At 37.2% G+C, this 22868-nt stretch overlaps 4 protein-coding genes across 4 annotated transcripts; all 4 read right to left on the bottom strand.

Annotated features, from left to right (window-relative positions):
• Positions 1-250: 250 nt before the first annotated feature.
• On the bottom strand, positions 251-2408 carry LOC142176961 (uncharacterized). Its single transcript, XM_075245213.1, has 4 exons — positions 1938-2408; positions 1581-1823; positions 1154-1365; positions 251-881 (listed from the first exon to the last, which is right to left on the bottom strand). Exons 1-4 carry the CDS (start codon positions 2406-2408, stop codon positions 251-253), a joined length of 1557 nt encoding a protein of 518 aa, XP_075101314.1.
• Positions 2409-2426: 18 nt separating this feature from the next.
• LOC142176945 (uncharacterized) lies at positions 2427-3143 on the bottom strand. Its single transcript, XM_075245212.1, has 2 exons — positions 2962-3143; positions 2427-2880 (listed from the first exon to the last, which is right to left on the bottom strand). The coding sequence occupies exons 1-2, from the start codon at positions 3141-3143 to the stop codon at positions 2427-2429; spliced, it is 636 nt and encodes a 211-aa protein (XP_075101313.1).
• Positions 3144-4190: 1047 nt separating this feature from the next.
• On the bottom strand, positions 4191-5722 carry LOC107817248 (mitogen-activated protein kinase kinase kinase 20-like). Its single transcript, XM_016643045.2, has one exon. The coding sequence runs from the start codon at positions 5552-5554 to the stop codon at positions 4472-4474; it is 1083 nt and encodes a 360-aa protein (XP_016498531.1). The 5' UTR covers positions 5555-5722; the 3' UTR covers positions 4191-4471.
• Positions 5723-21517: 15795 nt separating this feature from the next.
• LOC142176929 (uncharacterized) lies at positions 21518-22331 on the bottom strand. The gene is made up of 2 exons (XM_075245211.1): positions 22014-22331; positions 21518-21760 (listed from the first exon to the last, which is right to left on the bottom strand). The coding sequence occupies exons 1-2, from the start codon at positions 22329-22331 to the stop codon at positions 21518-21520; spliced, it is 561 nt and encodes a 186-aa protein (XP_075101312.1).
• Positions 22332-22868: the final 537 nt, after the last annotated feature.

Below are 22868 nucleotides of genomic sequence, written 5' to 3'. Positions count from 1 at the left end.
AATTCATGGAGGCAACAACAATGATCACAGTTCTCACAATGACCATTTTGGCCATTGTGGAGAAAGTTTTATGATAATCTTAGCCTTCTTATTGTGTATAGCCCTTGGCAACCAATCTTGCCTTGAACTTATCTATTTCTCCATTGGCCTTGTACTTAATTTTGTAAACCCATTTTGAACCAATGGGATGTTTCCCAGCAGGAAGGTCTACTATCTCCTATGTATTGTTTTCTTCAAGAGCTTGAATCTCTTATTCCATTGCATTGATCCAATTCTGATCTTTAACAACATCCTTGAAGGATTTTGGCTCTGTATGAGCTGAGAACATTCCTAGGTAGGATTGATATGCGGGTGATAGATGATGGTAAGCAAGATGAGAAGACAAAGGATATTTGCAGTTATTTGAGGATTTGGTTTGAACTACATAATCCTTATGCCAAACAGGAGGATTAGAGTTCTTTTGAGGTCTGGCATATTTAGTAGGTTGAGGTAGTTGTGACTCTGTGGCAATAGAAGGTTGATTTGGTTCAGCTGGAGGGACATTTGTGGGTGAGACTACAAGACTTGTTGGTTCAATCACTTCATTCACAACCTCTGTCTCCTTTGCAGATTGGTGGGATTTTGGCTCAATATCACAAGGATTAGGACTTGGATCAAGGAAGCTATCTTCAAGGTTATTGTCATGATCTTGTTGATCCAGTGCTGGTACAGAAGATATAGAACTGTTATCAACATGCCCTTCTTGCTGTGTTGATGAAGGATGAATAAGTGGAGTGTCTGATGACAGAAGTTGAGTATGAGCAGGACTTTGAGTGAACATATCATCTTCATCACTGCCAATGTCTTTAAATGGAAAGATATGCTCCTTGAAGGTATCATCTCTGTTGACAAGAAAACTTTAATTGTCTAAGTCATACAGCTTGTACCCTTTTGAGTATCAGAATAACCAAGAAATACTGTCTTCTTGGCTCTAGGAGCAAATTTGTCACTTCTTGGTAGATTGCTTGCATAACTCAAATATCCAAAAACCCCGAGATGATCAATATTGGGTTGCTTCTGATATAACAACTCATATGGAGTCTTTCCTTGCAAAACTGGTGTAGGCAGTCTATTTATTAAATAGACTGCTGTTTTCACACATTCTCCTCAGAACCTAATGTAGACTCCACTCTGAAATTTTAGTGCTCTTGCCATTTCCAAAATGTGACTGTGCTTTCTTTCCACAATGCCATTTTGTTGTGGAGTGTAAGCACAACTACTTTGATGTACAATACCAAGTGAAGCCAACAGTTCATTGCACTTAGAATTGAAAAACTCTGAACCATTATGAGATCTTAAAAACTTCATAGTAGCAGCAAACTGATTCTTTATTATGGAAAGGAAATTTTTCAACACAACTATCACTTCACATTTAGAATGTATTAGACAAACTCAAGTGTACCTACTAAGATCATCCACAATAGTGATAAAATACTGCTTCATATCATATGTAGGCACCTTATAGGGCCCACAAACATCTAGATGAATTAACTGGAAGATAGATGTTGAACTAGTAGTACTTATGGGGAATTGTAATCTACATTGTTTTGCCAGGGGCATATATCACAGTCACCAGCTTCACTACTACTAATTTTATTCTTTATGCTTGGGATTTGCTGAACAGTCCTCATGGCTGCATGTCCCAACCTCAGATGCCAAAGATCAGATTCTGTTTCCTTTCTCTGAATCATACCAGTTAACATCGATATTGCTGCTTGCTTATTCAACAAGTACAAGCCTGCTAACTCTTTACCAATTCCCAGTACCTTCCCATTGAAGAGTTCCTGAAACAGACAGAAATCAGGATAAAAGCTGACCCAACATCTGAGATCCCAAGTAAGCTTTGACAATAACAATAGATTGAACTTAAAATCAGGTACATGTAACACATTCTTTACCCACTGATCTGTTAAAATTTCTACATTTTCAGTATGTTCTATCTTTGCTCTTATTCCAGTTGGTAATTGCACTCCATTGTTACTTTGACCCTTCATACTCTTAACATTACTTAGAACCTCTTTATTGTGAGTAATGTGATGTGTAGCTCCGGAATCTATTATCCAATCTACCATTGAAGCACTAGAGAATTGAGAAATTATACCTGCCATGTTGGATGAGCATTGTCCAGCTAGTGGTTTGTTTAGTAGTCCCAATAGATGATTATATTGATCCTCAGCTAACACATGTCCTTGAAATTGATTCATAGTTGTCCCCAGCTCTTCAGTGCTTGCTGCATTAGCATAGGTCTTTTGTCCTCCACTCTGAAACTTCCTTTTGCTTTTGAAATCTGCTGGATAACCAATGATTTTGTAGCAATTTTCTTTCAAGTGTCCTTTGTAGCCACAATGTTCACATATCAACCCAAACATCTTAGGTGGCTTGAATCCCTAAGTCTTTCCTGCCATCATAGTGAAGGGATCTTTGTTTATGTCACCAACTCCTAGTGATCTCTGACTTTCCTCCCGAATTACTATCGCATAGGCCTCGTTTACTGAAACAACTGGTCTCTTCATGAGAACATTGCTCCTAACATTGCTATAGCTCTCATTCAGAGCCATAAGAAACTGCAGTAACCTAATTTGCTCTAGAAGTTCAAGTGAAGGTCTAGGCTCCTTACAATCACAGGAAGATTTAGGGGCCAGCACATCTAATGCATTCCACAAATCGCTCATTCTAGAATAATTGGTTGTTACTGAATCTGTACCTTGTTTTAGAGTAGCTATTTCTGTCCACAAGTGATAGATTCTCGTTAAACTGCATCTATCAAACTTTTCTTTGAAATCACTCCATACTTTCTTTGATGCAAACACAATTCCCAGCATCAATTCATTCGCAACTGTGCTACCAATCCACGAGAGCACAATTGCATTACATTTTTCCCACTATTATGCGAGTTCTTCTTTGTACATATTTTTGACACACGTTCCATCCACAAATCCCAGCTTACATTTTCCCCTCAGAGCTAATTTCATCGCCCTGCTCCACACGGCATAATTTTCTGGCCCTGTGAGCTTTATTGGGACTAATACTAACACAGGAGCATATGAAGCTTGAAGAAAGAGTGGATGATTGTGTTCAAGTTGAGTTGCCTCATTTCCTGCCATGTCTATCAAGTGTAAACTTCGTCTAAATTTGATTATCCAGAAATACTCATCCGATCGCCGGAATCTTCATCGGAACCCTAGTTGTCAGATCGCTGCTCTGATACCATGTCAAATTGAGCTAATTGAGAGAGCTAATATACACTCTTATACATGCAAACATGTGTTGTCTTCATTGATTCAACTATCAGCTCAAATGCTGTAGATTTACAGAGAAGAGAAAGAGAAAGAAGAAGAAGAAGACTCAAGAGAGAGAATAGAGATCTGAATATTCTAGAATCCTTTTTTCTAACTGACTAATACAGAGATTCTAACATATATTCTTATACACGTCTTTCTCCTCTGTTTTGTCTATTTACAAATTGCCCCCTCTCACTTACTTCTATCTCCTATTTAGTCCCTATTACAATAATAGGGTCAAGCCTTAGTTAAAAGGAGCTTGAACCTGGCTCTATCTCCAATAGCAACATTCACTATTCAGAGCTAACCAAATCGTACATCTTCAAAATTCAGACTAACGTTGTGCATTCTTGTAAGTACTACTCTCTCCGGTCCATTTTAAGTGATTTTCTGGCCTATTTTTTATTGTCCATAATATTTAATTTTTTAAGATTTTAAAAAAGAATTAATTTCTTTTTTCCGAAGTTATCCTTGGAGTAAAAACCTAGGAGTAGTTTGTTATATTTTCAATGAGCAAATTAAGGTTAATATGGTCAATTTCATTATTAATTAATGCTAAAAGGTGAATTATTTAATATTTGTGAAAAGAATAAAAAAAATCACTTAAAATAAACGGAGGGAGTATCTATTTTTCCTTTTTTTTTTAAATATTAACCTACAACTAACAAAATGCAGACCTTCTTTCTTTGACTTTCTAGATTTCTCTAGTACTACTCCCCTCATCCGAAATAGTAATGACAAGTTTGATGTACAAGGTCAAAGATCTTAAATCTTTACATATAACTAAATTCAGACATCGAAAATAAAATATACATATTTAATAATAACATAAAAATTTATTTAAGTCAAATTGTAAAGAAATAAAATAAGTTTGTTTTCAAAATTAGTAGTACGTCGCTATTCTTTTTGGACAGAATAAAGAAACAATATAACTATACACTTCAGTGTGCCCCAACTTGTATCTATATAGTAAGTCATATCATAATTGCAACGTTTTGTATATACGATGTACCTGTCTTCTATGTACAAAAGATAATAATATAATTTGGCCTAGCCTATTCATTAACGTGAAAGAAATTAAAAGAGAAATCAGAGCTGCCAGCAAAAAAATCTGCAGAACTCTGGAAAATATGAATCCATCTCAGGCTACATCATCTAACGCTGACCCAGTCATCAGCAGCAGACCAGTCAGATTCAGGTCTGCGTTCACCAACTAATACTCGCAACCTCTCAGCCGGCGCTGTGGACCATGACCCGCCGTTTAAATTCAGCAATTCTTGAATTGCCGGCGAGGGCAGAGATGTAATTGAACAGGCTGCTGAGGATTCAGCAGAGGCATCAGATACCCAATCTGGGAAATCAAATGGGCACCTAGGAGAAGTCGAAGGAGTGCCACTCCCGCATGTTTCGTCATTCAATGTAACAGTGGCATCATCGTAATGTTGATCAGCAACAAAGGGATGGTTCAGAAGCATCTCAGCCGTCCATCTCTTTCTTGGGTCTTTCACAAAACACTTCTCTAGAAAATCTTTTCCTTGTTCCGATAACTTCGCGGGAAATTCAGGCAACTCATCACCAACTCCAATTGTCATCAGTAGTTGGGTTATATTTGAGTAATTCCAGACTGGAACTCCTGCTGCCATCTCAGCAACCACACACCCAAGTGCCCAGATATCGGCGGGAGTCCCCTGTTCGCCGCCGGTAACCATTTCCGGCGCCATGTACAACGGAGTACCCCTTAATTCACATCGCAAGTTATCATCTTTCTTTGATTCGACCCTCTTTGCCAACCCAAAATCAGCAATTTTGACTTGACCATCATCGCCTAAAAGAATATTTTGAAGCTTAATATCACAGTGAACATAACCAGTCTTGTGGATATAGTGTAGCCCTTTCAATAAGGCCTTGGTGTATTTCTTGACTTCAAATTCCGGCAATCTATGATCACCTGAATTCTTGAGCTTATTTGATAAATCACCCCCTGCAGCATATTCCAATAAGACATTGTACAACTTTTCGCCATTTTCGTAGGAATAGTTGTCGCCAAGGCAGCGGATAATATTGGGGCAACTTTTAAGCTCATCCAAAATTGTCTTCTCGTTCATTAGTGTAGTTGAACGAGAAGCGGCAGAAGATTTGACCACCATAGCTTGAGTGCTCTGCTTTCTGGGTATTGCAAAACTCACTTTACCAAAGCTTCCATGACCTACAGCTTCACCTCTAACCCAATCCATGGCTGTGTTTAATTGAATTTCTTGAGCTGAAATTTTGGTGATATAGGCTTTCTGTTTAAAAAACGAAAGAAGATATCAGACGAAGGAGCAATTCATATCGAACTCTGTTTCACACGACACTTCTATATATAGCGTGGGGGAATTTCTTTTCTTTTCTTTTTTCTTTCAAATTATATTTTTGATACTTGACTTAGTATATTACTGTTCACACAAGTATTAAATGAATATATGCGCTGCGCCTATTTATTTTAATAATACTACAAGTTGTGGGAACGGCAATAATAAAATAAGAAGAACACGTGATAGCGGAAAGATCTTTCTTCGTAATTTGGCTAAACAGTTACATCAATTTTGGAAACCTGGTCCATTGAATCTTCGTATATTTGTGAGTAAGTCAATATAGAGGTGTTAAATATGATATTTCAGACTTAATTCTTATCTAAGTGTGAGTATACATCCAAGCTGTATATGTTGATACTTTTACTACTATTATTGTGTTAGTGTGAATAGTTATCCGCTGTTATTGTCTTATTATTGAAAAAATCTTATAATATTTGACCAAAAAGAGTTTTCAGAAAGTGCTTGTTAAGGTGTGATGTATTTTCTTATTTCTTCAATTGGGAAAAAAAAATCTTTTTTATTTATGATTTAAAAGTGAAACTTGAAACCTCACTAAAATAGAATGTTGATTGTTAAAATAGTCCGAATGACTACTGTGCCACTAGTTATTTGTTCTAGAAAAATTCATATCCCATTCTAGTATAATTTACGGTTGCATTTAAAACATCCCAATCAACAAAGTGGAAAACAAAACGAAAGAGGTCTCGATCAATGGATACAGCATAGAAAAGTTGATATCAGCGGTTTCCTTTCAAGATTCAATTGTGAATTGAATCATCTCAAAATATTGTACATGAATGACGGCTAATAAATGAGTCCAATAGTCACAGAATCTATTGCACTTCCTATTTAATTGGTTTCTCTCAAAAATTAGCCACCACTAGTCGCAAATTCGCAATCACCAGTCTTCATTGCAAATTGCGTTTGACTAATCATTATACTACTAAAGATTAGCTCCTAAAAGCTAGCAGTCCTCCGCATTTATTTGACACCGGAAGCTATTACAATTTTCTAGTTGCTGAGAAAGTTCATATGCAAGAAAACTTTATATATGCTTAAAATTCTTTGTGAGGGGAGGGGCTTTTCTTTTGGGGTGTTTGGTTTGGGGGGGTCATGGAAATATGAATGGTTTGAGTATCTAGTCAACAACTCGATCAACTCCTCCCTCTCCTTTGCCCTACCGATACTCATATATTTTACTGGAAAATTCGGCAGACGACATTTTTATAGTAGTTAATTTATATTGGTTGCTTAATCTTTTATCTTACTACTTTTCTTTTCAGGTGGATGCTTGAAATTTGAGTCCGAAACTGAAATGATGCTTTTTTAGACATAAAATACGTTTATACAGTTAAAAAAAAAGTTACATTTCGACATAAAATTGCGTTTTATTTTAACGGAAAGTTAGTCGTTAAAGTAAAATGCAGTATTATACTACGTTTTACAAAAATATTAATTTTTTATAGGAAAATGCAGTATAGTACTACGTTTAAGGAAAACGTAGTATTATACTGCGTTTTCCTATAAAAAAAATATAACCCCTCCTTCCCCACGACAGAACTAGTCGACATTTTTAAACACCCCCCCCCCTCATACACACACACCATTTATGCTGCCCCCCTCCCCCCGATTAAAAAAAATTCTTGGGCCCCACCCGTCACACAAAAAGTGAAGAGCGTAGGTCCCGCATACAACCCAAGCCTTGGATTCCTTCTTTCGGGGTCAAAATTTCAAATTTTGATATTTCAAAAAACATAAATCGAGGTATTCCGATTTAGTTTATGTCGAAACTCGTAGAGCATATGCATATTTGTTTTCTTGAATGTGTTTCCACGTTGATTTGTGTTATGTTTGCGATTAAATTTGTATGTTATTTTTACCCGGATTAAATTATTAGTGTTTTAAAAAAATAGTTAAACTTGAGAAATAATTTTTATTGTTAATGAAATTGTTCACAAATATCTTTTACTATTTTATATGTAATTTCGTGAATGTTATGTTCATATGTTTGTTGTTTTTGTTTAGTTTAGATTATTTATTTGCGTAAAGAATAATGGCCTTTTAGCGTAGTAAAATATAGAGCTTTTTAGCATAGTAAAATATAGAACCTTATAGCGTAGTAAAATATAGAGCCTTTTAGCGTAGTAGAATATAGAGCCTTTTAGCATAGTAAAGTATAGAGCCTTTTAGCGTAGAGTCTCTGTAGTTTAAGTATGTACTAACTACAAACTCTATCCAATTACACTTTACAAAATTAATTATTTAATTTATAAAATAAACTTACAGAACTAACAAATTAATATATGTTGTCAAAATAAATATCGAGCGTGGAACTCATAGTTGTACCTTGTCCAATTAAATATTAATTATTTAATTTATAAACTAACAAAATTCTAAAAATATTGAAATTGACATAAAAACGAATTAAGGATAGCTTGGTGCTACTGGGCCTTAAATATCGAGCCTGGAACTCATAGATAATTACTTTATCCAATTAAATAATTAATTATTTAATTTATTAAATTAACAAAATTTTAAAAATACTGAAATTGACACACATAATAATTAAGGATAGCTTGGTGCTACTGAGACTCAAATATCGAGCCTGGAACCCATAGATAATTACTTTGTTCAATTAAATAATTAATTATCTAATTTATTAAACTAACAAAATTTTAGAAATATTAAAATTGACACACATAATAATTAAGGATAGCTTGGTGCTACTGGGCCTCAAATATCGAGCCCAGAACCCATAGATAATTACTATGTCCAATTAAATAATTAATTATTTAATTTATTAAACTAACAAAATTTTAAAAATATTAAAATTGACACACATAATAATTAAGGATAGCTTGGTGCTACTGAGCCTCAAATATCGAGCGTGGAACTCATAGTTGTATACCCTGTCCAATTAAAAATTAATTATTTAATTTATAAACTAACAAAATTCTAAAAATATTGAAATTGACACACAAAAGAATTAAGGATAGCTTGGTACTACTGGGCCTCGAATATCGAGCCTGGAACCCATAGATAATTACTTTGTCCAAATTAAATTAAACTAACAAAATTTTAAAAATACTGAAATTGACACACATAATAATTAAGGATAGCTTGGTGCTACTGGAACTCAAATATCGAGCCTGGAACCCATAGATAATTACTCTGTTCAATTAAATAATTAATTATTTAATTTATTAAACTAACAAAATTTTAGAAATATTAAAATTGGCACACATAATAATTAAGGATAGCTTGGTGCTACTGAGCCTCAAATATCGAGCCCAGAACCCATAGATAATTACTCTATCCAATTAAATAATTAATTATTTAATTTATTAAACTAACAAAAATTTAAAAATATTGAAATTGACACTCATAATAATTAAGGATAGCTTGGTGCTACTGGGCCTCAAATATCGAGCGTGGAACTCATAGTTGTATACCCTGTCCAATTAAAAATTAATTATTTAATTTATAAACTAACAAAATTCTAAACATATTGAAATTGACACACAAAAGAATTAAGGATAGCTTGGTGCTACTGGGCCTCGAATATCGAGCCTGAAACCCATAGATAATTACTCTGTCTAATTAAATAATTAATTATTTAATTTATTAAACGAACATATTTTAAAAATATTGAAATTGACACACATAATAATTAAGGATAGCTTGGTGTTACTGGGCCTCAATATTGAGCCTGAAACTCATAGACAATTACTCTATCTAAGTAAAAATTAATTATTTAATTTATTAAACTAACAAAATTTTAAAAATATTTAAATTGACACACATAATAATTAAGGATAGCTTGGTGCTACTAGGCCTCAAATATCGAGTCTGGAACACATAAATAATTACTCTGTCCAATTAAATAATTAATTATTTAATTTATTATAACAAAAACACATAATTAATATTGTTTAAATTACAGTAGACGACATGGACTTGTCGCCTGTGCATCCTGGACCAGTCGAGGATCAGATATTAGTGTTACAGGGCGACCATAGGTCCGCCTATGTATGGGAGAGACATATATTGGATCAGACTCTCTGCGCCAGGAGACCGGACGACTTGTGGGACTTTTTGATGGAGAGAGCTTTCCATGCCTGCGTAGTCCATCGCCTGCGTGCTACGGACTTCCTTTGGATTTTTGAGATTGGGAGGATGCAACTCGACTGGTCTCTCATCATGGCGTTGATAGAGTGGTGGCGACCGGAGGTGTACACTTTTCACCTGCCCACTGGAGAGGCCACCATCACGCTTCAGGATGTTCAGGTTTTGTATGGGCTACGTGTTGATGGACTGGCGGTTGCACTGCCCCAGTATATGAGAGCTATGACGCGTCCCCAGTATTTGGATTTGTTGGGGTAGTATACTTGTTTCAGACCACAGGGTGAGGTTGCAGTTAGAGTGGGCAGTCACATTTCTGTGACAGCTATCAGACAACATATGGAGGTATTGCACCCCGACATTACCGACGAGACAGAGGATCTCCATATTGGTCGGTACACGAGGTTGGCGTTGTTCCTTCTTTTTGGGGGTGTCTTGTTCCCGAACACTTCAGGAAATCTAGTGAGTCTGCGTTTTCTACATCATCTGCAACTTCTAGATGAGTTACCCCAGTACAGTTGGGGTGCTGCTATTCTAGCATACCTATACATGAGTATGTGTTGGGCTAGCATGGGCACCCAGGTGGACATATGTGGTTTTCTACCGCTTCTATATGTGACAACATTTTTGAATACTCTTTTCATTACTTCAAATTCTATATAGTCAAAATGACTCTTAAATTTTACGTCAACCTTTTATCTTAGGTTTGGGCCTGGGAGCGGATCCTGCCGTTGTAGCCACCTCTACCACCACTAGAGCCGGGTGTAGCACCTCCGTTTCTCCCTCTAGCTACGAGGTGGGTTCTCCGGCATGGGAACTACCGAGACAGTGATGCTCATCATAATCTCCTCCTTGTTAGGGGTGTGTTATATATGCTGGTGGCCGGACAGGTAAATATGTACCTAAACTTACTTGTTATAAATTCACTTGTGTTGCGCATACTCACTTTTATGTTATTATTTGATAGTTCATCTGGACGCCATACAACAACGAATTGCTAGCTGATCTGCCCGATTATTGCTCGGTCGGCCGATTGCTTTGGAGCACTTCTGTCCCGATTATGTGCCTCGATGTGGTGGAGCATCATGCTATAGAGCGTGTACTTCGCTAGTTTGACCGTCCCCAGACTATACCGAGGGAGCCTGCATAGGTGGCTACACATTATCAGCGAGATGATTGTTCTTGGGTGGATGACGAATTTGTAGGATGGCTAGAGGTGCAAGTCCATATTTGGGACCAGCGAGAGGACTTAATTCCGCCACCACCTTCACAGATCCAGCAGGCGACTATTGAACTCTATACGTCATGGTACTGCCGTCACACCTGGCTGATGATCGGGAACCCCGTTCATATACTTGGCGGTCGGTACAGACCATACGCCGGGAGGCACGAGGCACTGATATGTTTTTGTGGGATAAGTCTTATAATTGTGATATATCATTATTTAATTAATATTTTAAATATTGTGCAGGCTATTGGGCATCACATGTTCTACCACTTAGGACAGGAGATACAACAATATGGCGACAATGCTGCAGTCGTTGAGCATGGCCGGCGGGTGGAAGGAATGGCTCTCCGGACCTTGCAGCGAGCCAGAGAGGGCGCGAGGTTGGATTACGCGGCTGAGTATGCGGTAGCAGAGGAGCACCATTGGGGTAGGCCTGTCCCACGAGGCAGGGGTTGGGCACGAGGCAGGGCTATCCCACGAGGCAGGGGTGCCCCACGGGGTTGCGGGAGACGGCGAGGAGGTGGTCCCCAGCAAGGGGGCGTTGAGGCACCTGTCGACCAACCTGTTGAGGCACCTGATGAAGATCTTAGATATGAGGATCTTGGAGATGATCAGCCAGGTTATTTCCCTCAGCTAGGCAAGTCTTCCAGCAGCATGCCGTCGTACAGCCTTCAGCTATCTCTGCCAGCATCGCAGGTCACCCCATCATATCCATTGTTGATCACGGGTACATTCGACGGAGATGTATACCAGTTCTTTTTAGGACCATCTACCACAGCTAAGGATCGACCGACTCGAGATGTGGATGGCGGGCGCAGGTTGAGTTATGCCTCATCCCCGGCGGTTAATGCGGATCTACCACAGGCGCAGATATGTTTGTATTACTGTAAAATTTCAATTTGTTTTCTTTTCCTTAATGATTTGCCATAAATTAATTTTTAATTTTTTTTATTAAAGCTTCGTCCCAACCCATCACGGAGGTCACTGTATGCGATGATGAGGACACCACAGATGCTTATACTTAGGAGGCCAACGAGACAATGGTGAGAAAATGTTTTTGACTTAACACGTACATTACTAATATACATTTTCATATGCTAAGCTTAGTAATTGTTTTGTAGGTTGCTGACGGCCCAACGACCCCTTCTACCGATCCTGCCAGTTGTACTGTCGATGCTGATGCGCATCCTCACATAAAGAGGCAACTTGATGATGATGATCATGATATTGTACCCGGGCGATAGAGGATGCGACTCAGGCCAGCGACTGCACTAAAGCACACAGGCTGTGAGACTCATTGATTTATTTTTGTTTGTATTTTGTGTAAATACAAACAATTCTATTTTAACAATAATTTTATTTTAACAGTACAACACAAACACAAACATAGCAAACCTAACAAAACATAAATTCAGTACAATTAATGAAAACACATGACAAGGGAAACATAAAGATACACTACTACGCTCAACACGTACATGTTATTGTTTAGTCACGACCGCCTAGTATTCTCTGCTCCAAACACATGAGTTGGTTCCAGCTTTTTTTTCTTCTTCTACCTCCTTGAGTTTCGCCTTCAACTCCTCAACTTCTTACTTGGATTGTCGCTCTCTTTTTCGGTACCTCGTACACAAATTATGAAGAAAATACAACTTGTCTTTGTAGTATTCCTGCTCACAGGGATAATCAATCCATACCTTAAAATTGCATGTAGGTTCATCGGGCTACCTATAAAACTTATTCATACACGCCCAGTAGTGGCGTCCAGCTTCTTCCCAACAATCGTGCATCATGCATTTTTTGCCGCACTTACACTTTGGGACATAAAGGGGTTGTTGAGACATTTGTTAAAGCGTAAATAGAAACCTTGGTTTTATGAAAATATTTGCTATTGGTTATCGTTAAGCGCATAAAATAACTAGAATGCGCCTGTTATTTATAGATAAGACAACACACAAAATGTAGTATTATACCACGCTTTACATATTAAATTTTTATGAAATGAAATAGCTTTTTCGTAGTCGGTTCAGCTTTTTTCAGAACGACAAGACAACTCACAAAATGTAGTATTATACCACACTTTACATATTAAATTTTTCTGAAACAAAACAGCTTTTTCACAGTCGGTTTAGCTTTTTTCAGAATGACAAGACAACTCACAAAACGTAGTATTATACCACACTATACATATTAAATTTTTCTGAAGCGAAACAGCTTTTTCGCAGTCAGTTCAACTTTTTTCAGAACGACAAGATAACTCACAAAACGTAGTATATATCACACTTTACATATTAAATTTTAAGAAGGATAATAAAGGATGTCTTGATTTTATAGGTTTTTTTTAATTTTTAGATTGGTCTTCTTTACTAACACCAATAAGTTGAATATTTGAACAACCATATCAACATCCCAATTCAAAAGGTCATGTTAAAAAATAAGATGTGACAAGATTGTGGAACATAATTGTATTTGATAGATATTGCAACATACACATGTACAGACACGTATTACAAAAAACAATACGAAAATAAAAGGCTAGGTGTATCCTTGATAGTTGGGTACATTTGACGAACTTGCACCAGAAGCTGGATTACCACCGCCACGCACACCACCTGAAGAACATTTACGACGGTCGTGTCCTGTTTGCGAGCATACGCCATATTTACGCGCATAAATGATGTCACCAAGATCCATTTGGTTCCGCATACGCGTTCTCTTTTGTACTTGCAGCTTGCGCAAATAGTACTTGTTACACACCATTTTAAAAGGTTCCGGCGGCCAATAATGCTCAGCACCAAATTGCTGCAACTGCCCACTATACGTGTCTACGTATGCAGTAATATTGTATTGCCTATCAATATAGTTGGTTGCCCCTAAACCAACTTGTTGAAAGCACTTCAAGGCATACGGCATGTGGTAGATAGTCCATTTCCCATATGAACACAACCTGCTGGCTTCATTCACTGGCTATAAATTATTCCCCCGGTGTCCGCGGATAGCGGTCTTAATTCAAAAACACCCCGGTCGTGATCGTACTGTAAAAATGAGTGCCAATGTGCTCGTCTCATGTACCTTTCAAATCTTTTCATCGGTATTGGCATAAATTGAACACCCCTGTCCATCAATTCGATGCAGCTCCATGCCTTTCAACAAACCTCTCTGCAATCTGTTTGAATGTCATGCGGACCATGGCAGTGACAGGCAATCCATGGGCAAACTTCAATAAGCCGTTGAATGACTCCGACACATTTGTAGTTAGGGCTCCCCATCGTCTGCCGCTATCAGTATGCAATGTCCACATGTGAAGCTCATGTCCCATCAGCTAAGTATAGGCTCGTGGATCTAACTGCCGGATCGCTTCCATGCGCCTCATGAATTTGCACTACTGGTGCTCAGTTGCAGTCATCCACATTAAATCATGCAAGGCCTTGTCAGGATATTTCTTCTGGAAATTGGCTTTCAGGTGCCTCACACAATAACGGTGGTATGCATAGGTTTCTTGCCATTCAGGCAAATGCCGTACAGAACTTAAAATACCACCATGTCGATTAGACATTAGACAAATACCTGAACGCTATTTGACAACGTGCTGCTTCAAGTGGTTCAAAAAAAGCATCCACATATTTTCGCTTTCGTTGGCACAAATGGCAAAAGCTAGTGGAAATATTTGTCTTTTGGCATCTACTGCAACTGCAATCAAAAGCTCGATATCATACTTTCCATAGACATGAGTACTGTCTATGGAAATTACAGGACCACAATGCACAAAACCATCAATTGCTAGTTTAAATGACCAGAACACATAGTTGAAAATATATTCGGGTTTGTCCAGACTCCGCTCACGCCTCCATTCAATAACAGTCCCGGGGTTAAAGTGTTGCAGTGCGGCCATGTACCTGGGCAGAGATGAAAAAAACTTATCCCAGTCGCCATAAATAAGTTCCAAAGCATGTTTGCGACCGAGATATGTCTTTCTTTTGGTTATAGTACAACCATACTCCTGGTGGATGACTGTAATACACTCTTTAATCTTGAACCTAATGGACATTTCCAAATATGGAATCAAGACAGGAGAAATCAAGTCTACATCTAGGTTGAAGTGATTCTCATTGAATGCGTCCATTTCACATCTGTGGGTGCTAATAAATTTACTCACTTTCCACAACCCTGATTTCTTCTTGCTGGCACGCAACATCCAGTGATAACCCATAAAGTCTCTACGGCATACAGCCTTGTATACCTCCATAGTTGACTCCTTTACTGTCATCTCACGGCATTCTCTTACGCTGTAGATTTTTACAGCCCTGATTAGGAGAGCTTTATCGGGGAAATACATGCCCTTTGCCCGCACCGCTGGTCTAGACTCATCCCACATTGCTGATCGAATTTCGTCATCATCCCTTGTAAGGGCATCCACGTCCGGCATACTTGGCAGATTATTAAGGTAGGGAATATTCCGCTCATGAAACGACACGTGAGACTCGTACACTCTTGGTCTAACAGGAGATGGAGAAGCATGCTCCCTCGTCAGCTCAGGTTCGACATTCATTTCCTCTTCGTCATCACCTTTATCAAGGAAGGGTGTGTCATCTCCAAACTCATCGGCATTGTTGCCATAATCACTATCATCTTCCTGACTCTGTGCATCTGCCAAATCACGAGTCAATACGTCGTCTATGGGCAACTGTGTAAGGTTAGGAACATCAAGTTGCTCGTTTTCACTGCACAAAAAGAAGAAAATGATAAGTTACTCAACTAGATAAATACTTTACATATAGTTATATCACTTTACTTACAAAGTCGTTCTGTGTTGACGTTCCATGATGGATATTTTCTTGTTGGTGATGACTCTCGGATGGACCACCGTGGTCCAACATGCCAGAACTATGCATATTCTAACTCGGAGTGGGGTCATAATTGTAAAATTCATATCTGGACAGTACCCCCTATGAAAAATATGAGTGTTAATATAAATCCAATTCAAACATAAAATAAACATCGCTAAAAGCATAGAAAAATTGAAGTTTACTAGTTGTCTTATGGATTATATAAAGTCGAAAAATTATTTTGTGGCTGCTCATTCGCCGGTCGTGACAAGTTTAAATCAAGGCAAGTTCTTTCATCAGGAATCTGTCTGGCAAAAACTGCTCCAAAATAACCACTCGATGACTGGGGGTTATCCCTACTATGCACACCCTCATTATTGGGAACGTCTTCAACCTTGACGTATATTTCCAATAATTTTATTACAATAAATTTCCTGTATTCATCCAGAATCCACAAAAAATCTCTAAGAGTTTCATCATCTTTGATGTTAAACTCAGAATAATATGCAAACCCACGCGGAGTCACAGAATACGAAAATCTACCGGTTACTTTAAGGTTCACCAAACGTTTCCTCACACTCATTTTTTACGTAACAACGATACCAATTTATCATACTCCATTGTAAGAGGCAATTTAACATGACACTGTGGAGGTGAGCTATACCTCACAGAGTTATTCTCCATTACAACCTCACCCCCCCCAATATAATGAAACCCTTATTTTTGGCTCTTCAAACATTATAAAAAAATTCTGGATAAGAAAAAGAGAAGTATGAACGGAAGTTTGAAGGAAAGTTTTGAGTGGATTTTCATAAAATTCTAACGCCTTTAAATAAGGCAAGTCGTAGCTTGGGGTGCAGAATTTTTTTATGTAAACGCAGTATAATACCACGTTTTATGTATTTGAATTATTGTTATGTCAGTTATCAGCAGAACACTTATTGGTGGGCCCAAAAATTAGTGTAAAACGCAGTATAATACTACGTTTCAGTAAAATGTAGTATTATAATACGTTTTACACTAAAAATAAATTATTTATGTCAGTCCTGCAGAACATTAATTTGGTGGGACCAAATTGAAGTAAAACGTAGTATTATACTGCGTTTTATGTAGAAATGTAACTTTTTTTTAACTGTATAAACATATTTTATGTCCAAAAAGGCATCATTTCAGTTTTCCCCTCTTGAAATTTAGGTCAATGTTGGCCAAAAGGAAATTGGGAAAGGATAAATAATGAGGAACTTCAGGAAGAAAGAAAATTAGGATAGGAAGAAGGTATAATTGTCTGAAGCAAAAGAAATTACAATTTGTTGACCTTGGATAGAAGAGAAAGTAAAAAAAAACGGAAAAGGTCCAAATACCCCCCACCCTTGAACTTTACGACAAGGTCTACAAATAATTCTCGTTAAAAGTTTGGCCCATTACCCACCTTGCCGTTACACTCTTGGCTCAGATACCCCCTTAATTCTAAACGGTTGCCACGGTAGATAAGTTATTCACTCATAATTTGACATGTGGAATTTTAATTTACACCCAAATATTTTAATTCACACCCAATCGGATCTAACTAACCTACCCATTACCCGTGACCTGACCCGTAAATTGGAAACCCCTTTCTTAAAAACACCTGAATTTTTATTCCACTTATCAACTAGGATAGCTCTTCTTCTCAATATCAACAAAGATCTTCGAGTTCATCGGTCACAAGTTTGTCTCCTTCATTATACGATAATCACTACTGCAACTTTCTTTTTCGAAAAGACATATGTTGTTGTTGTTGTTGGTAATTCAGATCACCATCCATTTCATTAGTTCCAACACTAGACCTTTTATCCTCACTGATCTGTTGTGTGTCTGGAAAAGCATTGAGAGAAGGAAGCTCGGAGATTGAAGGAGTTGCTGCTTTTAACAACCATTCAACAGCTTTGCTTGGTTGATCATAACTAAGTCGATCTTGCAAATCGTAGAACTGTATAGCTGTGTTAACAGACAGCCTAACTCTCCGATCTCGGAGTCCTTTTGACGTCCACACTTTACTGTGCCTATCTTTCCCTCCTGATGCACGAGAAACTCGAACAATCCGATTTGAAGGCCACCCACAAAGCCTACCAATACCACCGCCACCAAGCCCATGACTCCCTTTTACCGCTTCATTTTCATCTTGTGACTCAAATCTACCATTTCCATTGCTGATTCTTGTGACTCAAATCTACCGCTACATCCAAAGATCTTTGTTGAGATTGAGAAGAAGAGTTATCCCTAGTTGATAAGTGAAGTAAAAATTCAGGTGTTTTTGAGAAAGGGGTTTCCACTTTACGGGTCGGGTCATGGGTAATGGGTAGGTTAATTAGATCCGATTGGGTGTGAATTAAAATATTTGGGTGTAAACTAAAATTCGACATGTCAAATTATGAGTGGATAACTTATCCACTGTGGCAGCCGTTTAGAATTAAGGGGGTATCTGATCCAAGAGTGTAACGACAAGGTGGGTAATGGGCCAAACGTTTAACAAGGGTTATTGAAAAGGAGATTTAGTTTTGTTGGGGTTATTGAAAATAAGAAGAGAAATTTTCATAAAGCACTATCTTTTAATAGTAATTAGCCATCTATAGATACTATTTGCTATATTACGGATTACAGATAGCTTTTCTATGGTTATAAGATGTATTTGATATATTTAAGCTATTGTATTTATGAATACAGTAGCAAAAATAGGCGTGAATCAGGGAAGTCCAGCTAATCAGTTGTTGTATTTGAGTGTATTCGACTGTATTCATGGAGCGAAACATGAGATTACAGCTGGACAGATTATTGTATTCGACCGTATTCGACTGTATTCACGACGTGAAATAGGGGATTACACTATTTTTAAAACGGAAAGTGAATCAATTAACATAATAGACTCCTAATATAACTCAACAAACTCAATTATAACACACAAATTTTGTATTTTCAGTTATAAAAAAAGATTCTCAACCGAAAAATACCCCCAAAACATAGCAATCTTCAGAGATATTATATAATACATCTAAATACATAAATTATATTAATTAAAAAAAACATATGAATATATTCATGGCATATAGCGAGACAGTGAATACAATGAAATACATAGAATACAACGGGATACATTGAAATACAATGAAAAAAAAGACAGTGGATACAATAAAATACGTGGAATACAACGAGATACATTGAATTACAATGAAAAAAAGATAATGAATACAATGAAATACATGAAAATACAACGTGATACATTGAAATATATTAACAGAAAATTCAAGTTGCTCAGCCCAAACTCCATCGTCTTTGTTCAAGAACAAACCCTAATTTCCGATGAATCCGCCGTCGTTCAAAAATAGAGATAATATTCTAAGATTCAGGTCCTTCTCTTTACTAGTATTAAGATAAAAGAAAGAAAAAGAGAAAGTAGCTAGGAACCAACAAATATGGACAAAAGCTGGGAACGAAGGCAAATATTTCAGTTCAAAATGTTGATTTGACTTGCGTAATAATAAACAAATGCAAACTGGTATATGGAAGACAAACAATGCTTTCCGGCCCGATTCATGTGTCTCCGCCGGCGGGAGCGATTTTCTGTTTGGTTCCGAGAAGAAAAGAAAATAGTGTGGGTGAGAGGAATTTTGAGATTGAGCATCGTGTTTTTAGGAAATGGGGGAAGAGAATGAGATGTATCAAAGTAGAGAGAGAAAAAAAATAGTGTAACTGAATAGCGTATTTAGTTGTTTAGGGCTAGGAGGTAACCAAAATTAAATATTTTGCTATAAATCTTAAAAGATATCTATAGAATATTATTATTTTAAATAGTATTTATTTAAAATAAATAAGGTGTCAGAGGTAAAAATTTCTAGAATAAGTTATGTAGGGAGTATGGACACACGATATCATAATTCATAGCCATATTGTTTTATGTGGAAATATTTAGTACTACTATGCTCCCCACATGGGTGTCCAATCCCTGCTTAGGAACTAGCTATCTTTGTTTAATATTATTATTAAGAGTAAAATGACACTGGATTAGGAGCATGTTAATGTATCAAGGGCTACTAAATCATTTCAATTGCTGGTACAATGACATGAAATCGAAAGGAAACTCGTAAAATGCAGCAAATCAGGAGCATAGACATCATTTAATAAGTGCTGTACGAAATTAATTTAACTTTGCTTGTACTATGATATGAACTCAAAGAATAAAAGAAAATAGAAAAAAGATAAGGTCAGAAGGAATCTGCTTTGCGGCGCGCCGGCAGCAACACAAGATTTTGCGCAAAGCTTGCCTTGCCGGTGACTGCCGTTGTGCGTAAAAGGTGTAGTAGGTACAGAATGCTGGGGGTTGGGGGGGGGGGGGGAGGCTCAATTCTCTTGCGTATGGAACATATTTTCGTAGTTTTTGGTTTACCCATCCAAATGATTTTTCCCTAATTCGTTTCTTAATACAGACATCAGAGACCGCGTTAATTACTTTTGGTTTACGAATAAATCTCATTAAATTTTGTCAGTCCCTTGATTCTATCCCTAAGACAAATTAAGGGCTGGATGCTTGGATGCATATTTAATTTCGCACTCTTTATAGTTAGTACTACTATTCGAGTTCCACTTGATGCTCATTGGTTTCAACTATGAGTCTATTACTTGGATGGTCACTCAACTATTCAAAATTATATAGCAGAATTATTTTTCTTTTGTTTGTAACAGCAAAATCACTTAACTCAGAGGCGGCCCGACGAATTTTGTGGCCTAAAGCCAAACTTACGAGGGGCCTTTACTTTTAATTTTTTTAAATTATTTATTTGAAGTCTATTTTTTTTAGCTTTTCTTAGACACAAAGTTATTAGTAATTTTCTTATAATATATTTTTTTGATAACTAACTTTTTATTAATCACCAGTAAACTTTACAAAGTACCATAGCTAGCTAACACAACTAAAACTATCATATTTACATGATGCTCTTACTCTTCCTATTTTTTTAAAATCTATATCTTTGAACTATATCAGCTAATCTAGGAGGAGCTCGTACACAACAGACACAAGCTATCTCTTTGGCTATCCTCTCCCAACTTGTACTTGTTTTCTAAAAAATCCTTCTGTTTCTCTCAATCCATATACTATGTACTACTTCAGAATATAACAACTTGAATAGTTGAGCTTCTTTTGATTTGTCTTTAGCTCTCTTGATCACCTCATGCACATGTTGTTCCCAAGTAGCTCATGTGCTATACTTTGATTTTGTGTCCAGTGCATCAGCTTTTGCATCACTGTTTTCGTATAATCACACTCCACAAAGAGATGGTCACTTGTTTCCTCTTCTCTCTAGCATAAACTGCATTTGCCTTCTACCTGCATTCCCCATTTGTTCAACCTGTCAGCAGTAAGCAGCCTATTCTGTATTTGCAACCACACAGTGAACTTAGCTTTTGGCCTTGCAGCATTCCCAAACATCAAACACTTCCATGACATTCTTGGTTGATCACCTAGTAGCTGAAGGTATATATGTTTAATGACCCCTTTTTCCCTGCAAATATGTACATTGTTCTGTTCTAGTAGATGTTTGGCTTCTATTATTTTCCTCACCATCCAACTTGCTTGTTGTGGAACTTTTACTTGCTCCATCTGTTGTCGTTTTATATAGTATACATGAATCTACCTTATCCACCTCCTATCCTCTTTCTTTGCAAATTCCAGTACAGTTTGATTATGGCTGCCTTGTTCCAGATTCTCATATTAATGAGGTTCCATCCTCCATTTCTTTCAGGACAGCATACTCTTTCCCAACTGATTAGTGCTTTCTTTGTAATGACATTGTTACCTGTCCAAAGATAGCTTCTACAAAAGCTTTCCACATCTTTCATCACCTTTGTTGGAAATATGAACAATTGAGCCCAATAGGACTGGAACAAAACACTATTTATCAATTGACTTATTCCTGCATATGACAGTTTTTGGCTGTCCATGAAGTGATTCTTGCTACAATCTTCTCAATGAGAGGCTTCCATTGTATCATTGTTAGCTTTCTAGTTGACAGTGGAACTCCCAGGTATTTGAAGGTAACATTCCTCTCGTAAATCTCAGTGTTTGTAGTATTTGCTCTTGGTCTTGTTGTCCCACCCCTCCAAAATAAATGAAGCTTTTCCCTATGTTTACTTGCAATCCTGAGGCATCTGAGAATTGATTAAAACTTTGAAGAACCTCAGTTACTGATTCAACATCTCCTCTGGAAAATATTAAAAGATCATCTGCAAAACATAAATGAGTTAGTTTTAATTTGGCACATCTGAAATGGTAATGATATTGCTTCCTCTCTGCCATTTCCTTTAAGGTTCGACTTAAGTACTCCATTGCAATTGCAAATAGAAATGGATACATAGGATCCCCTTGTCTAAGCCCCTTCTTAGCATTGAAAGGATCAGTTGGCTCTCCATTCACCATAATAGTATAGTTCACTGTTCTAACACATTCCATTACCTAAGTTATATATCTTTCAAGGAATCCTAGCAACCTCATAGTTTGTTCCAAATAGCTCCATTCTACTTAATCATAAGCCTTCTGTATGTCTATTTTAATTATGAACCTTGGTGATATATGTTTTCTTGTGTATCCCTTTACTAGTTCATAAGCCAATATAATATTATCACCTATTTTCCTGCCTGGGACAAAACCAGCTTGTGTTTCACATATGATCCCCTCAATTACCTTCTGCATTCTTGCTACCAAGATCTTTGAAATCAGTTTGTATAACAATGTGCAACATGCTATTGGTCTATACTCTTTGACTGATGCTGGATTATCTACCTTGGGTATCAAAATGATGGCTGTACAATTTATGGCTCTATATAATCTTTCTGTTGAGAAAAAATCCTGTATTGCTGTAGTCACCTTACAACCGATAATGTGCCATGCTCTTTTGAAAAATACAGCATTATATCCATCTATCCTTGGAGCCTTATTATCTCTTATTCCTTTTAGCTCCTCAAACACTTCCTGTTTAGTAACTTCTTT

The sequence above is a fragment of the Nicotiana tabacum genome, chromosome 3 (assembly GCF_000715075.1).
Source record: "Nicotiana tabacum cultivar K326 chromosome 3, ASM71507v2, whole genome shotgun sequence".
In the NCBI taxonomy this organism is placed as follows: domain Eukaryota; kingdom Viridiplantae; phylum Streptophyta; class Magnoliopsida; order Solanales; family Solanaceae; genus Nicotiana; species Nicotiana tabacum.
The sequence above is the reverse complement of the archived record's forward strand: the minus strand, read 5'-3'. Positions and strand labels throughout refer to the sequence as shown.

Coding starts and splice junctions, on each gene's coding strand:
- LOC142176945 (XM_075245212.1), bottom strand. CDS start 3,143: ATGGCAGGAAATGAGGCAACTCAACTTGAACACAATCATCCACTCTTT. Junction 2,881..2,961: donor CTGGGATTTGTGGATGGAAC/GTGTGTCAAAAA, acceptor GTGGATTGGTAG/CACAGTTGCGAATGAATTGA.
- LOC142176961 (XM_075245213.1), bottom strand. CDS start 2,408: ATGTTTGGGTTGATATGTGAACATTGTGGCTACAAAGGACACTTGAAA. Junction 1,824..1,937: donor AAATTTTAACAGATCAGTGG/GTAAAGAATGTG, acceptor TGTCTGTTTCAG/GAACTCTTCAATGGGAAGGT. Junction 1,366..1,580: donor TATGCCCCTGGCAAAACAAT/GTAGATTACAAT, acceptor TCCATAATAAAG/AATCAGTTTGCTGCTACTAT.
- LOC142176929 (XM_075245211.1), bottom strand. CDS start 22,331: ATGGAATGTGTTAGAACAGTGAACTATACTATTATGGTGAATGGAGAG. Junction 21,761..22,013: donor CAGATGCCTCAGGATTGCAA/GTAAACATAGGG, acceptor GTTTTGTTCCAG/TCCTATTGGGCTCAATTGTT.
- LOC107817248 (XM_016643045.2), bottom strand. CDS start 5,554: ATGGATTGGGTTAGAGGTGAAGCTGTAGGTCATGGAAGCTTTGGTAAA.